At 49.5% G+C, this 16,624-nt stretch overlaps 1 protein-coding gene across 1 annotated transcript in view; it reads right to left on the bottom strand.

Moving 5' to 3' along the window:
• Obscn (obscurin, cytoskeletal calmodulin and titin-interacting RhoGEF) overlaps positions 1 to 16,624 on the bottom strand; it is a 133,852-nt gene that overhangs the window by 78,010 nt on the left and 39,218 nt on the right. Inside the window, exons 15-29 of the mRNA XM_051180578.1 lie at positions 13,168 to 13,443; positions 8,168 to 8,443; positions 6,943 to 7,218; positions 5,774 to 6,058; positions 5,349 to 5,615; positions 4,961 to 5,230; positions 3,969 to 4,235; positions 3,360 to 3,626; positions 3,080 to 3,189; positions 2,826 to 2,979; positions 2,150 to 2,311; positions 1,953 to 2,057; positions 1,312 to 1,578; positions 790 to 1,059; positions 10 to 276 (exon numbers count right to left, since the gene is read on the bottom strand). Of these exons, the coding sequence (XP_051036535.1) occupies positions 10 to 276; positions 790 to 1,059; positions 1,312 to 1,578; positions 1,953 to 2,057; positions 2,150 to 2,311; positions 2,826 to 2,979; positions 3,080 to 3,189; positions 3,360 to 3,626; positions 3,969 to 4,235; positions 4,961 to 5,230; positions 5,349 to 5,615; positions 5,774 to 6,058; positions 6,943 to 7,218; positions 8,168 to 8,443; positions 13,168 to 13,443 (3,519 nt within the window). The remainder of the gene's footprint in view (positions 1 to 9; positions 277 to 789; positions 1,060 to 1,311; positions 1,579 to 1,952; positions 2,058 to 2,149; positions 2,312 to 2,825; positions 2,980 to 3,079; positions 3,190 to 3,359; positions 3,627 to 3,968; positions 4,236 to 4,960; positions 5,231 to 5,348; positions 5,616 to 5,773; positions 6,059 to 6,942; positions 7,219 to 8,167; positions 8,444 to 13,167; positions 13,444 to 16,624) is intronic.

Here is a 16,624-nt window from a genome sequence, read left to right as displayed (position 1 = left end):
GCTCTCTACCTTCTACGGTAACCTCGGCACTGCTGTGGGCACTACCGGCCTGGCACCGATAGACCCCGGCATCAGCTGGAGTGAGACGGAGTATGCGCAGCTCTGCCATCTGGCCCTCCAGCACCATCTTGAACTTTTCTGATGGGGTCAGAGGTGTGTCCTCCTTGTACCACTGCACAGCCTTGGGGGCCGGCCTGAAGTCACACGACAGGACTACCGACTGCAGCTCACGCCCTGCTTTGGGTTCCAGCGGCCGCGTCAATACCACAGGGATGTCTAGAGAGAACAATGCAAAGGCAGGGCTGGGAGCCACAAGAAACCAGACCACCCTGCCTACCCTAGGCACCAAGCCACTTGCATCCACAGCCCATAAAATGTGCCTGGCCCTCTCCTTTGGGGGTTGCTGCACATGCTCCTCACTGCCCGTATACACCTCTGTCCCAGCCAACATACATTGCCCCGTGATGCCCTGGCCCAAAGCCCTGCCATGCCTGCCTGCCTATATCCTACTTGTCAAGTCTCTGACCACATCCATATCCCCAAAGCCAGCTCCCACTAAGCCCACCCGTGTACTGCCCAGTGCCCATGCTCTGCTCCACACTCTGTCAAACCACAGCCTTGAGCCCAAGCATGACTGCTTTGGCATGTGTCACCTATGCCTGGCCACTGATGCCTGGCCACTGTTCCTATGTCCTGCCCCAAGCCATGTCCATCCATGGCCCTGAACTATGGCCACCCACATCTCTGAGCTGTGTCCATCTTCAGCTTTGCCCCACACGGTACACTAACCTGAGACAACCAGCTGGGCGGAGGAGCGAGACTTGCCGATGGTGAAGTGCACAGGCCCGGTCATAGTGGAGCAGGTCTTGTGTAGTGTCAGCCGGTGCACAGTGCCATCTTGCTCCAGGCCCACGTTTGCTCCTGCCTGGAGCACAGTCTTACCAAGGAGCCACTTGGGTGGCCTCACGGAGGGGATGGAGGTCTCACATTCAAACCAGGCTGGGGCGGGCTCCATAACTGTCATGTCCTGCAGGCCTCGCACAATAGTGATGGATTGCTCTGTGGATGAGGAGCTGGTCACCAGTGAGACCCTACAAGAGGGAACAGTCTCCCCACCCTAGAAGCGTCTGTTCCTTCTTATCTCTCGCTACCATGTAGCTAAGCATCCTTCCCCAGCTGTCTGAGTATCCCCACTCAGACCCCTTTCAGAGGCCATGTCCTCCAGAATCTCCAGAACAAGCCACAGAAACCACAAATCCCCACCACCACCACCGGAGACCCAAGAGGACTGCCCACCCCTTTATCCCATACCTTCCACAAAGAACTGGGCACTGGTCTTGACATCACCAGCATCACAGGTATAAGTATCTTCATCCTCAGGCTGCACATCATTGATGACTAGCTTGCGGTAAAGGCCATCGCTGACCACCTCATACTTGGGCCCAGGCTGCAGCTCAACTCGGCCCTTGAACCACCGCACCTGGGCACTGGCCCGGGACACCTGGCACTCAAGCACACCACGGTGTTTTTCCATGGCAATTTTATCCCGCAGCGGGCGCAAGAGGGTCACGGGCAGCTCTGTGGGCACAGTCAGGTGGGGTCAGGATGGTGACCTGGATGGAAGCTTTGTCTTGACAACCTCCTAGGTGCCAAGAGAACTCTGCCCTAAACCAGCTGCCCATGCCTTCCACCAGGCCAGCATGTGGCCCAGTCAAGTGTCCCACCCAGGGCTAATCTAGAATCAGCTGGGTACAATTGACCACCAATAAAGTGGAGCCTGGAGTCTTCGAATCTCTTCTTCCCACTGAGGAGACTATACTCTCTTCATGAATCAGTGCTGCCCTGTAGTGGTGGTGGCACGTCCCAACACATCCCAGCCCTGTGGTAAGCCAGGTGTGTGCAAGGCCCAGCTCACCATGTCCAGTCCCTGTCCTCCCCTCAACCCCCCTCACCTTTTACTCGGAGGTGGGCTCTTGATTCTGCATTTTCAGCTACAAATTTGATCTCCCCTGCATCTTCCGCCAGTACCCTCCGGAAGATAAGTGTGTATGTCCTCCCTGGAGACAAAGGACACTCAGTCCTGCTGAGAGAGAGGAGAGCAGCCTGGGGGACCCACCCATGCTGCTCCGCAGCCCTCCTGCCCTCTTACCTTCCTGCCGGATGCGCACATTGTCACTGGGCCGTAGCTTGCTGGATTCTCGGAACCACAGGCCAGGAACCTCATCATGGGACACCTCACAGGAGAAGGTGGCACCCTCCTTCTCCATCACCTCCACATCCTCCAGTGGCTTCGTAATCTGAACACTGCGGCCTGGGGGAAGGGAGAGAGGGCTGTTGTGGAGGTTTGAACAAGAATATCCCCCATAGGCCCATATATTTGAATGCTTAGAGAGTGGCATTAGGAGGTGTGGCCTTGTTGGAGGAAGTGTGTCCCTGGGGGTTTCAAATGCTCATCCCAGGCCCTGTGTCTCTCTTTTCCTGCTGCCTTTGGATCTGGATGTAGAACTCTCAAGCTGCTTCTCTAACACCATGTCGGCCTATGTCCCGCCACGCTTCCCACCATAATGACAACAAACTAAACCTCTGAACTATAAGCCAGTCCTAATTAAATGTTTTCCTTCATAAAAAAAAAAAAAAGAGTTGTCGTGGTCATGGTGTCTCTTCATGGCAAGAGAACACTGACGAAGACAGCTGGCATGCCCAGAAGCATAGGGCACTCCCAGCACATCCACTCCCGGCATGCAGCCGGGCTGGGGGAAGCAGAGGTACAAGAGCACACTGCTCATAGCTGCCAACTTTCCCTGCCCTCTCTGCACAGAACTCACCCTGAACCTTCAGGGAGGCTGAGGTCTGAGCATCAGAAGCATCACACACATAGACACCCTGGTCCCCAATCTCACACCGGTAAATAACGAGACTCCTGCAGGCTCCCTGGGCCACTATGTTCATGGTCTTGCCTGCACGCAGCTCCACACCATCCTGTGGGGCAGAGAGGACTGGTCAAGCACTAGAGTGGCTCAGGAGAAGGGGTTCGCCTCCTGGATGCCCACAGGAAAAAGCAGGGAGGAGAGAGAAATACCTTCAGCCAGCGCACATCCACTGGCCGTGACAACTCACACTCCAGTGTCACCTTCTCTTTCTGGATAGCCACCACGTCCTGTAGTAGTCGGGTGAAGCTCACCGGCAGCTCTGACGTGGGAGATAGGAAGGAAGACATGGAGCTAGGAGAACTTTCTGATAAGGTGGGCTAATAGTAGTCACGGGGCAGGGGCAGTTTCCACCTGGTCCCATTTGCCTCCCTGGACCACTTAGGGAAATGAAATAGGTGTGCTCTGGAGTGGTGAGCTTCACCTACTCACCAGTGACTATGAGCTGTGCAGACGTGTGTACGCCCTCAGCCCTGAAGGCCACCAACCCGCTGTCCTGTGGCCTCAGTGCTGAGAGTGTGAGGATGTGGACAGGGCCTTGTACAGCCAGGCGGCATGTGGGCCCAGGCTGAAGTCTCAGGCCATCTCGCGTCCAGCTGCCCTCCACATCAGCATGGGACAACTCCACATCCATGGAGGCCGTGCCCTGTTCCTTAGCTTCCACAGCCTGCAAACCTCGAACCAGTCGGACCTGCCGCACTGTCAGACAGACTCCAGTGAGCTAGAAAACTGAGACCCTCCAACCGGCCAGGACTCAGACACAGATGTGGGTTCATCCTACCTCCCTGGAGGCTACAGAGCAGAGTATGGGCCCAGGCGTTCACCCCCCAGTCACCACCTCCACCCAGTTCTACCTCAAGCCCAGCTGACCCCAGGCCTGACCCTCCAAATCCTCCTCTGTGTCTTCCTTCCTTGGATCCTCTTACCAGAACCAGGGTCACTGCCTATCTCCCCAAAAGGAAACCCACCCCTCCTCACAGCCAACACAAAGCCACATTCCCCCACTTCTGGAGGAGTCCCCCTCTTCCTCCAAGGTCTTACTTTCTACATTGAGCTTGGCCTGGGTCTTATCATCTGGTGTCTCACAGCCAAAGAAGCCACGGTCAGCAAAGCCCACACTACGCAGCACCAGACGGTGCCGAGCTCCCTCAGCATGGATCTCCACATTCTCGCCAGGCACCAGGACGGCAGCATTCCGTGTCCACTTCACCTCAGGCCAGGGCCGCGTCAGCTCCACTTCCAGCACCACAGAGCTCTTCTCCTCCACTGTCTGGGGCTCAAGCTTCTTCTTGAAGAGGGCTGGTGCCTCTGAGACAGAAGAGTGGAGGTCATCTTGACCATTTGGGGCCTAATCGGGCCCTTGAGCCATCCTGAGTCCAGGCCAGAGAGTCCTCTTCCAAGCAGGGCAGGCCCAAACTGCACACCTTGCATAGGGGCATTGTATGAGGGAAGCTAAGACTGTTTCTTCTTCAGTCCCATTCCCCTTCACAAGCCCTGCTGCCCTGCTCCAATCAATGGTGCCAACTCCTAACTATGGCCACATGCCATCAACAGCCAGCCTCAGCATCCACGACCCCTCAGCCATTGCCCCATTGTCTGCCCTTTAACAAGGCCCCAGGACACTTGCTCATGATAAGACACATGCAGAGGACAAAGGCCGCCATGTGAGCCGAGCTATCCCATTATTCCCCCTCTTCTGGGAGGCCCACCCATCTTCATTACTCCTCCACTCAAGAGCCTGCCATACCTGTCATTTCTTCAAATAAAGCCCTGGCTCTTGAAGCACACCCATCCCTCCTGCTTTTGAGATTTTGAGTACAGCCTCCATCTTGCTTTGCCACTGCAGACTCAACCAGAGACCACTTTCTCCAGAAAAGGACCTCTACTGCTCCCACCAAATCACCTCATCCACAGCTGATAAGGATCCGTGTCCCCCAGGGCCAACCAGATCAGCCCAACACAAGTGAGCAATATGCCTCGAGGAAGGAAAGGCACCTGTTGCATCTTGAGAGTCCTGCCAGCTCCAAGCTTACCTCGGACCCGGAGAGTGGCAGAAGATGAGGCACCCTCAGCCTCCACTGTGATGTGGCCTGCATCCTCCAGGGTCAAGCCCAAGATGGTCAAGCTACAGGTGGCCCCGCTCTGTGCCATGATAAACTTCTCGCTGGGTAGTAGCTGGATGCCATCCTTGTACCACACAACTGCTGCATCACTGGGGGACACGACACACTGAAAGGTGGCCTCTTGGCCCTCCTCTACGACCACGGCACTCAGTCCAGATGTAAACTTGACCACTCGGGGAACTGCAGAAGGGAAAGTCTTCTTAAGTGGACACATGAGAGGCTCTGCAGAGACGCACCCGAGATAGACACACGGAAGGACCTCTCCCCCGGGAAGCCACCTTAGCTCACCCACGGGTACCTTTGACAGTGAGCCGTGCGCTGGTTCGGTCATCACGGCTCTCACACACATACTCCTCTGCATCATCCTCTCGAAGGCCAGACACGGTCAGTGTGCGCCTGGGCCCTTCAGATGTTATCCGGAAGCGTTTGCCCTCCCGCAGCTGTGTGCTCCCACAGAGCCACACCACCTCAGCCTGCTCTGGGGTCAGCTCACAGACCAGCTTCACAGTGCCACCCAGTTCCCCTTCAATGGGCTCCAGGGGTTTGGAGAACTTGGTGGCCACCTCTGAGGATAGAAGAAGGTGTCATCCAGTGCTCTGTGCTGATGGCCATGTGTCCTGAGCCCCACTCTGGGGCTGCTGTGAGATACTGTCTACTAGTCTTTGGGGCAGACACAGGGACCTTAGAGGAGATCCAGACCCCTGGCCCCTAAACACCACTTACCTTCCACCTGCACCGGAAAGTCCTGACCTTGCTTGCCAACACGGCAGCTGTAGATGGCGCTGTCCAGCACCTGTGCACCTCTCACAGTCAGGGTGTGGGTATCACCAAGGCTAGTGGCCTCATACCGCTTACTGCGGCGAATCTCCACACCATCTTTGAGCCAAGTCACAGCAGCCACAGAGGGTGCAGCCAGAGTGGCAGTCAGGACAATGTTCTCGTGTTCCTTGACCACTAGAGGCTCCCTGCGGCTGGGTTTCTCTGGAATGTGGGACTCGGGCTCTGGTTCTGAGGAGAAGTACATAGGCACAAAAGTAAGGACCACCACACATGACTAGCTGCTGCTCCTCTGTTCAGTCAGCAATGACATTAGGTCTCCTAAAGGTCATCATCACCAGCACTGTCCCAACCAAGAACCCAGGAGTCCTGCACTCCAGGGAGACTTCAGCCCACAGGCCAGAATGGTATGAAAAAGTAGGCAGCCAGCACCCCAGAGTATGACCGGCCTGACCTGGGATGAGATTAGAAGTCCATAGAGGCTGCCTGGGAAGATAGCCTGGCAGCCAATACACTATAGGTAAAAGTCAGGGTGGGTGTGGAAGGAGACCAGGATGGTTTAGCAGAGCCTCATCCAGAAGTTACGAATGAAGGACCACATGCTTGAGATGTACAGGTGTGTCAAAGGCCACAGCTAAGGACAAGTACAGCTAGTTGGGCACAGTAGTAGCCAGTTCTGAACAACACCATGGCAACAGACTACAGCTGAACTACCAGGAGGACTCCAAGGCCAATATAGGGCCATGTGCTTGCAACAGGAAGAGCAGGTTCCTGAACCTCTGGCCTGGACACTGACAGCCCACAGGGACTCAGAACTGCAGGATGGTCCACTCAAGCCCCATCCAAACAAGGGCCCTTCCTCTAGAACTTCAGGTTTATCAGGTCTTACACCTAAAGAAGTCACCCCAAAAGAACTGGTGTTGAGGAAGGAGGCAGAGGTCAACAGGGGAATGGACTGGAACAGGAGATAACAGAAATACGTGAGAAAGGGGATCTGTCCTCGGAGTAGAGGACAAGGGGCAGTAGAGAAATAAAAGGAACAAAGAGAGGGCTGTGAGAACCAGATAAGATGCAGTGGTCAGCTGCATCTCTGTCCTGAACACAATGACACCCACCTGTGACATCCAGACGGAAGGAGACCTTCTGTCCCCCGGCCTCACAGCTGTACTCCCCAGCATCCGCCTTGCCCGCCTGCTGCAACACCAGCCTCCTCTCACAGCCAGAGGCCTCCACTCGAACCTTCGAGCTGGAGCTCAGCTTCTTCCCATCCTTGAACCAGGTCACCTCAGTCTGGGCCTGGGCCACCTCGCAGCTCAGTGTGGCACTGGCCCCTGCCTCTGCCTTCACCTCGCTGCATGCCTGCTGCTCCTTGGCAAACACCACCTTGGTGTCTAGGGACAAATGGGGACACACAGGATCAGAGACTCTGTCTAGGTCAGAAAAGCCACACAAGTGAAAGAAAGATTGGATATGGTGGCCATAGGATAGAGCACCCTCCAGGCTCTGCGGTTGATGTGATGGGTTAAGAAGTCTCAGCACCTCTGGGCACAAAACCATAGTTCATACACACATCCCACCCCGCTATAGGAGGGTTCTCTCACAGGTTTTGTTGCCTCACCAGGTGGAGGACCATTCCCGGTTCTGGCCACTAGTTCTTGGCCTTCCATGATGTAACATTTACTCTATGGCTAATACTGCCTCTGCCCTATCTATTCATAGTCTCAGGCACTCTCTATGGGTTCACATACTAAGGCTGTGTCTGCAGCGTTCACAGTATCTCCCCATCTGCCATGTGTTAGATGTAAGATACACTAATGTAAGGTTTCATTGGAGATAGAAGTGTTGGTTTTCATTTGTGTTGAGTGGATTTATATCTTAATATTATATTATGTCTTAATTAAATAATATTATCACAAGATCTTAAATAATCCATAGTGTCTGCTCAGAGCTGTTTTCCTCGTCAATCGAGTCTGATGCAGCCAGGCTTCATGCCTGCTGCTCCTTAGTAAAACCAGCAAGATGGACCCATGGAGCATCAGGAAGACTCTGGGCAAGAACGAAAACATAAGAAAGATAACCACCCCCCAACCTGGAAGCATCTCTCCAGATACTAAAGAAGAAAAGGACCTTCCGTGGACACCCTTCCCATTCAGTGTCCTGCTCAACACTGGATTAAACATGGGGATGGGAAGAGTGGAGAGAGCATCGGGTCAGCCATGGTCAGTCATGACGTACCATGGGCTAAAATACAGAGGAGTGAAGGGAAGAAGACACACAGGGTCAGTCATGGACATGAGCCAGTCATCACCTCCACACAAGCCTTAGTGTCACAACACCCACCTGTGACATCCAGACGGAAGGAGACCTTCTGTCCTCCAGCCTCACAGCTGTACTCCCCAGCATCCGCCTTGCCCGCCTGCTGCAACACCAGCCTCCTCTCACAGCCAGAGGCCTCCACTCGAACCTTCGAGCTGGAGCTCAGCTTCTTCCCATCCTTGAACCAGGTCACCTCAGCCTGGGCCTGGGCCACCTCACAGCTCAGTGTGGCACTGGCCCCTGCCTCTGATTTCACCTCACTGTGTGCCTGCTGCTCCTTGGCAAACACCACCTTGGGCTCTGGGAACAAACAGATGCATAGAGTCAGAGACGTTGTCTAGGTCAAGAAGACCACTTCGGAAAAGAGCTTGACTGGGTCAGCTGGAGATCAGAACTTCCTCTTGGCTCCATACTGAGTATTATGCCCAGGAGAGAAACTCCAATGCCTCTCAGTACAAAAGCAGATCATCCACACGGGACACTTAGACTGGAGGAGGGCATGTGACATGTTACAGAGTGTCTGATGCAAGTGTCCTTGAGGGAAGGACCACAGGGAGACTTCTACCCCTCCATGACAACAGAACACCACCTATAGCATTGTTCAGGGACCATCTTCACCACGTCTGAGGGTCCCTGAGGCCCCGTGCCCTTGCCTGCTATGAGCAAAATCAGCTGTTATGTCAGGAAGGAGCTGAGCTGTCTATGGTTAGACCTTGTCCTGATGCCTCACCAGGAAGGGGCCAACCTGATTTTGGCTATTAGTGCTTGGTTCCCCTTAGTGTAACATTTATTAAGTGATTAATAGTGTTGTCAGCCTTTTCATAGCCCTTCTATGCATACTTTCTTAGCATATTTTCCCATGCTAAGGCTCTGACTATTATGAACTAGTGTCTTCCGGTCAGCCATGGGCTTTTGTTTTCCCTCTCAAGTAGTATCTTCTGATGACATAAACGCATATCATAGGTTACATGGACACAGTGTTTCCACAGAATGAAAAGTAATGTTATTCATGCTGAATGCATTTAAGTTCTGTTCAAGTATTATTATCACAGTATTATATAACCTGTAGTGTCCACCGAGAGCTGGTTCAATAGAGTCTGCTGCCAATGGGTACCAGTGTTTATCTGGAGTGAGGAACACATCCATCATTACTGTACTTTATGTACTGATATGTACGGCTGTGTGTGGTCACATCACCATTTTCCTAACAGCACTTTCTTTTCCATGCCTCCAACCAAAGCCATGGTCAAAACACACTAAAAGGAAGGTGGGGGGCCTGGCTATTCCCAAGTTTGTTTTCAAGTTCCCTAATCCATTTCTGGTCTGTTGCCCATACCTACACTGACATTCAGCTGTCTCCAGCACAACAGCATCAAAATAACCTTAGACAGATGAAGCAGTCTGTCTTCATGACTCCTTTGACTCTAGTTGGACCTTGGAATCATTTTTGTTTTGTTTTGTTTTGTTTTGTTTTTTCGAGACAAGGTTTCTCTATGGCTTTGGAGGCTGTCCTGGAACTAGCTCTTGTAGACCAGGCTGCTCTTGAACTCATAAAGATCACCTGCCTCTGCCTTCCAAATTCTGGGATTAAAGGTTTGCGCCACCACCGCCCAGCGGGCCTTGGAATCATCTTGTCAATTTTCACAACACCAAAAGATCCTCACTGTGATAGTCATCAAGAATAAATATCTCTCTTGGGCTGGAGAAAGGGTTCAGCAGGTAAGAGCACTGGCTGCTCTTCCAGAGGATCCACATTCAATTTGTAGCACCCATAGGGCAGCTCCAGTTCCAGAGAATCTGATGCCCTCTTCTGGCTTCAGTGAGCTGTGCACATATGTAGACCACAAGCTATTCATGCAGGCAAAATACTCACATACACATAAAATTAAAATAAATAAGTAAATTTCTAAATAAACATATCTGGTTTATCACACCACTAATCCTCTCTTTTCTCCCTAAATGAAGTTTCCCCAGAGGCCTAAACATGCCTAGTCATGGAACAAAAACCATGACATGTGTTCCCCAAGTTCTTCTGAGCTATCCTTCTCCCCATGTAACCCTATCATCTGTAGCATCTACCTTTACAATAAATGTGTTTCTTTAATTTGTGCTCTTTCTTGGGGTTTCATGTTGGATAGCTGATGGGGGATGTCCTTCTGTGTGCCGTGACTATATATTTCTCTTATTGGACGATGAATAAAGCTGTTTCAGCCAATGGACAGGAAGCGTGTAGCCAGGCACGAAGACAGGTGGGATGACCAGACTAGGAGAATGCTGGGGAGAGGAACACAGAGAGGAGCCACCAGAGAGATGCAATGTAGCTACTACGAAAGTAGGACATCCAGGAATTCTCCAGTAAGATAAGTCCATGTAGAAATACGTAGATTAATAGTTATGGGTTAATAATTAAGAAAAAGCTAGATAGCAAGATGTCTATAAGCCATCAACCAAACAGTTTATAATTAATATAAGCCTCTGTGTGTTTATTTGGAACTAAACGGCTATGGAACCAGATGAGACAGAAACTCCAGTCTTCTAACTCCATCTGTACAGGCCTCCAGATCTCTATGGTTAGCTAGTGGCAAGCTCCATTCTCTGACCTTCAGACAGGATTTAGTTGCACAAGCAAGATATCATCACAAATATGCATTGTTACATTAAGACCCTTTGAAATCATCAGTGAAGAGAAAGCTTGCATGGCTGTAGCCCTTCACTATTACTACTGCTCCAAGGAACACCCTTCTGGAGATGTGTGCCTCTCTGAGGAGCACCCTTCTGGAGATGTGTGCCTCTCTGAGGAGCACCCTTCTGGAGATGTGTACCTCTCTGAGGAGCACCCTTCTGGAGATGTGTGCCTCTCTGAGGAGCACCCTTCTGGAGATGTGTGCCTCTCTGAGGAGCACCCTTCTGGAGATGTGTGCCTCTCTGAGGAGCACCCTTCTGGAGATGTGTGCCTCTCTGAGGAGCACCCTTCTGGAGATGTGTGCCTCTCTGAGGAGCACCCTTCTGGAGATGTGTGCCTCTCTGAGGAGCACCCTTCTGGAGATGTGTGCCTCTCTGAGGAGCACCCTTCTAGAGATGTGTGCTGCTCTGAGGAGCACCCTTCTGGAGATTTAGGAATTCAGTCTTTACTCCTAGGCCAACAGGTATTTTTATGAGGCCAAGGCCTCAGGATTGCAGGGTCAAGGTTCTATCATAGAGCCACAACTCCACAAAGAGGGCATTTTACATGAGTACATGTTAAACTGTCTTTGATGTATGATCTAAAATGCTGTCAAATACTTTCTTTTGTATTTGTTAAATACACGAACAATATTTTTTTCTTTTTTAAAAAAAAATCTTACTGTCATATTAACTTTCACATTCTCGTGTTAAACCATCCTTGCATTCCTGGCTGACAACTGTCATCCCTGCATACTAAGCTCTTCACTATCACTCTATTCACTTTGCTACAAGTTTATATAGATGTTCTCTTCAGTGTGCATAAGAGAACGTGTATTCGTTTCAACTTTTAACTGCCATTTTAGTATTAACACTGTATTGTCAACATAAAGTACACTGGCAGTATATATTCCCTTTGTGTTCTCTAGAAGAATCACTGTGATCACAGAATTTGCAGAACTTGACTATTTCCCTATGACTTATTTTGAAGTAGGGTTTCATTTCTTTAAAAAGTTATGAGTATACTAGGTTAGATGACTCTGTGGATAAAGTGTTTGTCGCACATACATGAGCCCCAGGATCCACAACCAAACTGAATGCAGCAGTGTATATCTATAACCCGTGTTCCTACAGTAGGGTGGGAAGCAGACACAGGGGAATCACAGGAAGCTGTGGGTCAGTTAGCCTAGGAACACAGGGGTGAGCTACAAAAGATTCTGCCTCAGAGGCAACTTAACCTCCTCTGACCTCTGCACATGCACTATGGCACATGCATGCCCACATTCACACACATGAATATGTACACACATGTGTCATACATGCACATACCACTCAACACAACATATATTAGCTGGGTAATGGTGGTACATGGCTTTAATCCCAGCACCCAGGAGGCACAGGCAGGCAGATCTCCGAGTTCAAGGCCAGCCTGGTCTACAGCGAGAGTTCTAGGACAGCCAGCGCTATGCAGAGAAGCCCTGCCTGTGTGTGTGTGTGTGTGTGTGTGTGTGTGTGTGTGTGTGTGTGTGTGTGCATGTGTGTGTGCATGCACACATGAGAATATATATCATATTAAAATCATAAATATCAAATAAAAGGTTACAGAAATACTTAAATCCCTAGGACATTTTCTTTAAGCTTTATAGTAATTTTTCAGGAATTGGTGAAGAGTTTATTGAAACTCTTGAAACTTACCTACATACATTGATGTCATAGTCCTTTAAAATCATTTGTCAAAAAGATTCCCAATAGGTCTTCCATTTGGCCCTTTTGTACACTACAATAGCAAACTAACCTCAGAGGGTAGGGAACCACACCCAGTCTATAACACTTAAAGACTCTTTGAACTATAGAGCAGTGTTAGCTCATAGACCATGCGGTGTCAGGCAGGGAATGCCACATTACCCAACTGATAGGAAGATACTGTGGAAGGAATTGGCTTTCCCATTGGAGGTACTCCTGTGGTACTTCATCTCTCACAGTTTGTAGATGTGCCATAAGCATCACAGTCATTCTCAAATCTAAATGCATTCATTGAAATCATTAAAAGGAATTAAAAAGAATGTTTCGAGTAAGGGGGAAAAAGTTGCTTCAAAGAGAGACATCCACAGCTCAGAGACGTGTGTCACTGGCCCTTATCCATTAGCCTTGTATTCTTGGTTCCTCCATATATACACTGCCACAGAACACGCGTGCAGACAGTGCCACATGGGATAACATCCGTCCCATTCAAGGACAAGCTCAGCACAAGTGATGAGAGAGACATTAAGAGACAATGTATAACAGACAAAGCCCAGGGTCAGCCCTGGGCATGAGCTAGTCACTGAACCCCCACAAGGCCAACTTGGTGCCTTGATACCCACCTGTGACATCCAGATGGAAGGAGACCTTCTGTCCCCCGGCCTCACAGCTGTACTCCCCAGCATCCGCCTTGCCCGCCTGCTGCAACACCAGCCTCCTCTCACAGCCAGAGGCCTCCACTCGAACCTTCGAGCTGGAGCTCAGCTTCTTCCCATCCTTGAACCAGGTCACCTCAGTCTGGGCCTGGGCCACCTCGCAGCTCAGTGTGGCACTGGCCCCTGCCTCTGATTTCACCTCGCTGCGTGCCTGCTGCTCCTTAGCAAACACCACCTTGGGCTCTGGGGGCAGACAGGGATGCACAGGGTAAGAGACACTGTGGAGGTCAGAAAGGCCACATGGGGAGATCTGAATGAAGCAGTTGGAGAGCAGAACATGCTCCAGACATGTCACTCACTGTGCCCAGAAGCCTGAGTGCCTCTCAGCATAAAACCACAGTTCCCCCACACTGCCTACTGCTGAGGCAAAGGGATACCATGTCAAAGTCTATACGAGGCTCCTGAAGAAAAGGACAGCATGTCGGGGCACACATGCACTCACCCTAAGTGAGTATCATCTGCTGCTATGTTGGAGAAGTAGCCTGAACCATCAGGAAAGATGGAATAAAAATAACTTTTAACATCTAGGAGGTGAAATGTCCTTACATTCTTTCTTCATAAATCTGTTGGCTCAGACGCTCAGAAGACCATCTCTTGGACAGTCATCAGGACTAGGCCTCTCTGGATTTTCCATGCCTATCTCACTAACTAATGCCCTCTCCATTGTCTTCCTGAAGTAATGTGTGTCATTAAACATTGTGTGAGAAGCTTCACACTTAGGATATTATGATAACGCTTTTGTTGTTGCTTGGTTGCTTGCTTGGTTTGTTTTTGAGACAGCTGACTATTCTGGAACTCACTATGTAGACCAGGCTTGCCTTGAACTCATAGAGATCCACCTGCCTCTGCTTTCCAAGTGCTGGGATTAAAGGCATGCGCCACCAGGCCAGGCTATCATAATTCTTCTGTACATCATTTCCCACTCTTTTTGGCTAGTTTCAATATAGGAATGGTAATCACACCATCTATGACATCCACCTTTTCATATATTCTATTTCTCTAATTTGTGTTCCTCCTTAGGGCTTTATGTAAGCCGTGTGTGGTTCATTAAGCCCCTCTGTGATCTTCAATAAAAGAGAAATCACTCGTGGCTGCATGTCTGGTATGACACCTGGGCTCTCAATAGCACTCATTGTAAAATTTAGGAAGCCTCTTTTCATTACAAGTTCAAAAGATTCTTTTTTCCCGAAGCCAGGGCTTCAGGGAGGCTGTGAAAGTGATGTATCACGAAGCCACATACATACTCAACATAAGAATTTTAAATATATATATATGTAGATTTAGATTTCATATCTTCTAGATATGATGTAAAAAAAATGGAGACAGGGTTTCACCATGTAACCCTGCCTACCCTAGAACTTGATTTGGATTTTTCTATCAGGTTGGCCTCAAACTCACAGAGATCCACCTAACTCTGCCCCCCAAGCGCTGGGATTAAAGATGTGTGCCCTGGCTCCTTTTTTAAAAACTTTTAAACTATATATTTGTTTTATTTAATTGTGTGTGTGTGTGTGTGTGTGCGCGCGCGTGTGCACATGTGAGTGCCAGTGCTAATGGAGGTCACTGATCCCTTAGAGCTGGAATTACAGGAGACTGTGAACTGACTGATGTGGGTGCTAGGATATGAACTCAGGTCCTCCGCAAGAGCAAGTAGCACTCTGAACTACAGAGCCGTCTCTCCAGTTCTAATTCTCCCAGCATCATAGCTTTTAGTGTCTTCTACACTCTAATATTAAGCCAACCTTGCATTCCTAGACTTGTGTTATCCCAATATACTCAGCAGTTATCACATTGCCCCAATCTGCTTGTTAACATTATGTATACACTGGCTTGTACTTTTGGTTTCCAATAATGTCTGTCATTTTGGTCAATATTGTACCATCTGCAAAAATTAGTTAGAAAGTATATACAGACCCTTTTGAATTCTGGAGAAATGGTCATTACACAAATTATTTACAACCAAAATATTTTAACTTTACCTTAACTATTGTCTTACAATATTTACTTTTTTTAAAAAATTGAGTGTGTGTGCATGTGTATGTATGTGTGTGCAACTGTGTAAGTATAGTATTGTATGAATGTGTTTTGAGAGTTGTGTATGTACATGCATGTATGAGTGTGTGTGTGTGTGTGTGTGTGTGTGTGTGTGTGTGTGACTCACAGAGTCAGAGAAGTCAGAACTCTAGTGCTGGAGTTGCAGGCAGTTGTGATCTGATATTGGCATTGAGAATTAAACTCAGGTCTACCACAAGAATAGTGGTGTGCTGAACAATCTCTCCAGGCCCTCTTCCTATAACATTTTTTTGAAACTAATGCTATTTGAATTCCCTGTTTTATCATCTGTAAGTTTTGATAATAGTTCTAAGGAATTGAACAATTTAATGCAACTCTTCAAATTTACATGCATGAAGTCATGCCATAGTCCCTTCAAATCATTTGCCATTGGAAGTCCTTATTTGATCCTCACAACAAGGCATTTCATGAAAACAATCCCAAACTGCCATGCAGTGGTGCCTCAGAGAACTTCAAGCTGCCCTCTTCAAGCTAAACTTGTCTTTTACAGCCTTTGTTTTTTGAATTTGTGTGGGGCATGCAACCATGTAAGTCTGGAGGTCAGAAGGGCAGGTTTGTGGGAATCCCTTCTTGCCTTCTACTAGGTTGGCTGGGGGAATTAGCCTGGGGTTATGAGGTTTGGTGGCAAGTTCCTTAACCTGCTGAACCATCTCATTAGCTCCTTAGGTTGAATGTTTCTCACAAAGGAAAGTAATGTCAGCTCACAGAACTTTTGGTGGCCCCCGCAGGGACAGACAGATGCCTAGATTCCTAGGCAATTCTGTGGATATTGTGGAATATTTGGGGAGCTGTCATTTGTAGAGTGAGCTTCATAATCCTTGACATTTCTGAATGTATAAAACAAATTCTCAAAGAGGTGCAATGCATGTATATTGTTCTGGTTGAGGCAAAAGAAAAGCAAGATTTGCTCAGAGGGACATAACAGAGGACGGTGTGCTGTTGGCTCCCTGCACAGCTGCTCCCGTAAAACATGGAGGTTAACACTGTCACACTGGGATGCATGGAAGGCTCTGTGGCAAAGGCACCAACCCTTGGGTGACCTGAGGCCCAAGCTGGAGATTATTCTAAGCATGAACAGGAAGCAAAACTCTCCTAATTGCTTTCGGAGCCACTGAGAGTACCAAACGGGAGAGTGCTCTTGGGTGCATATGGGGGCACAGCCCAGAGCAGCCTGGACACAGATCCCAGGGAGGATGCCTGGCCTCATTTGGGTCACAAAATGGACCCAGAAAACATCAGGAAGCCTCCAGGCAGGCACAAAAACATGACAAAGATGCAACTCCCCAACCTA

The sequence above is a fragment of the Phodopus roborovskii genome, unplaced genomic scaffold (assembly GCF_943737965.1).
Source record: "Phodopus roborovskii unplaced genomic scaffold, PHOROB, whole genome shotgun sequence".
Classification (NCBI taxonomy): domain Eukaryota; kingdom Metazoa; phylum Chordata; class Mammalia; order Rodentia; family Cricetidae; genus Phodopus; species Phodopus roborovskii.
Note: the sequence above shows the minus strand (reverse complement) of the source record. Positions and strands in the feature narration are given on the sequence as shown.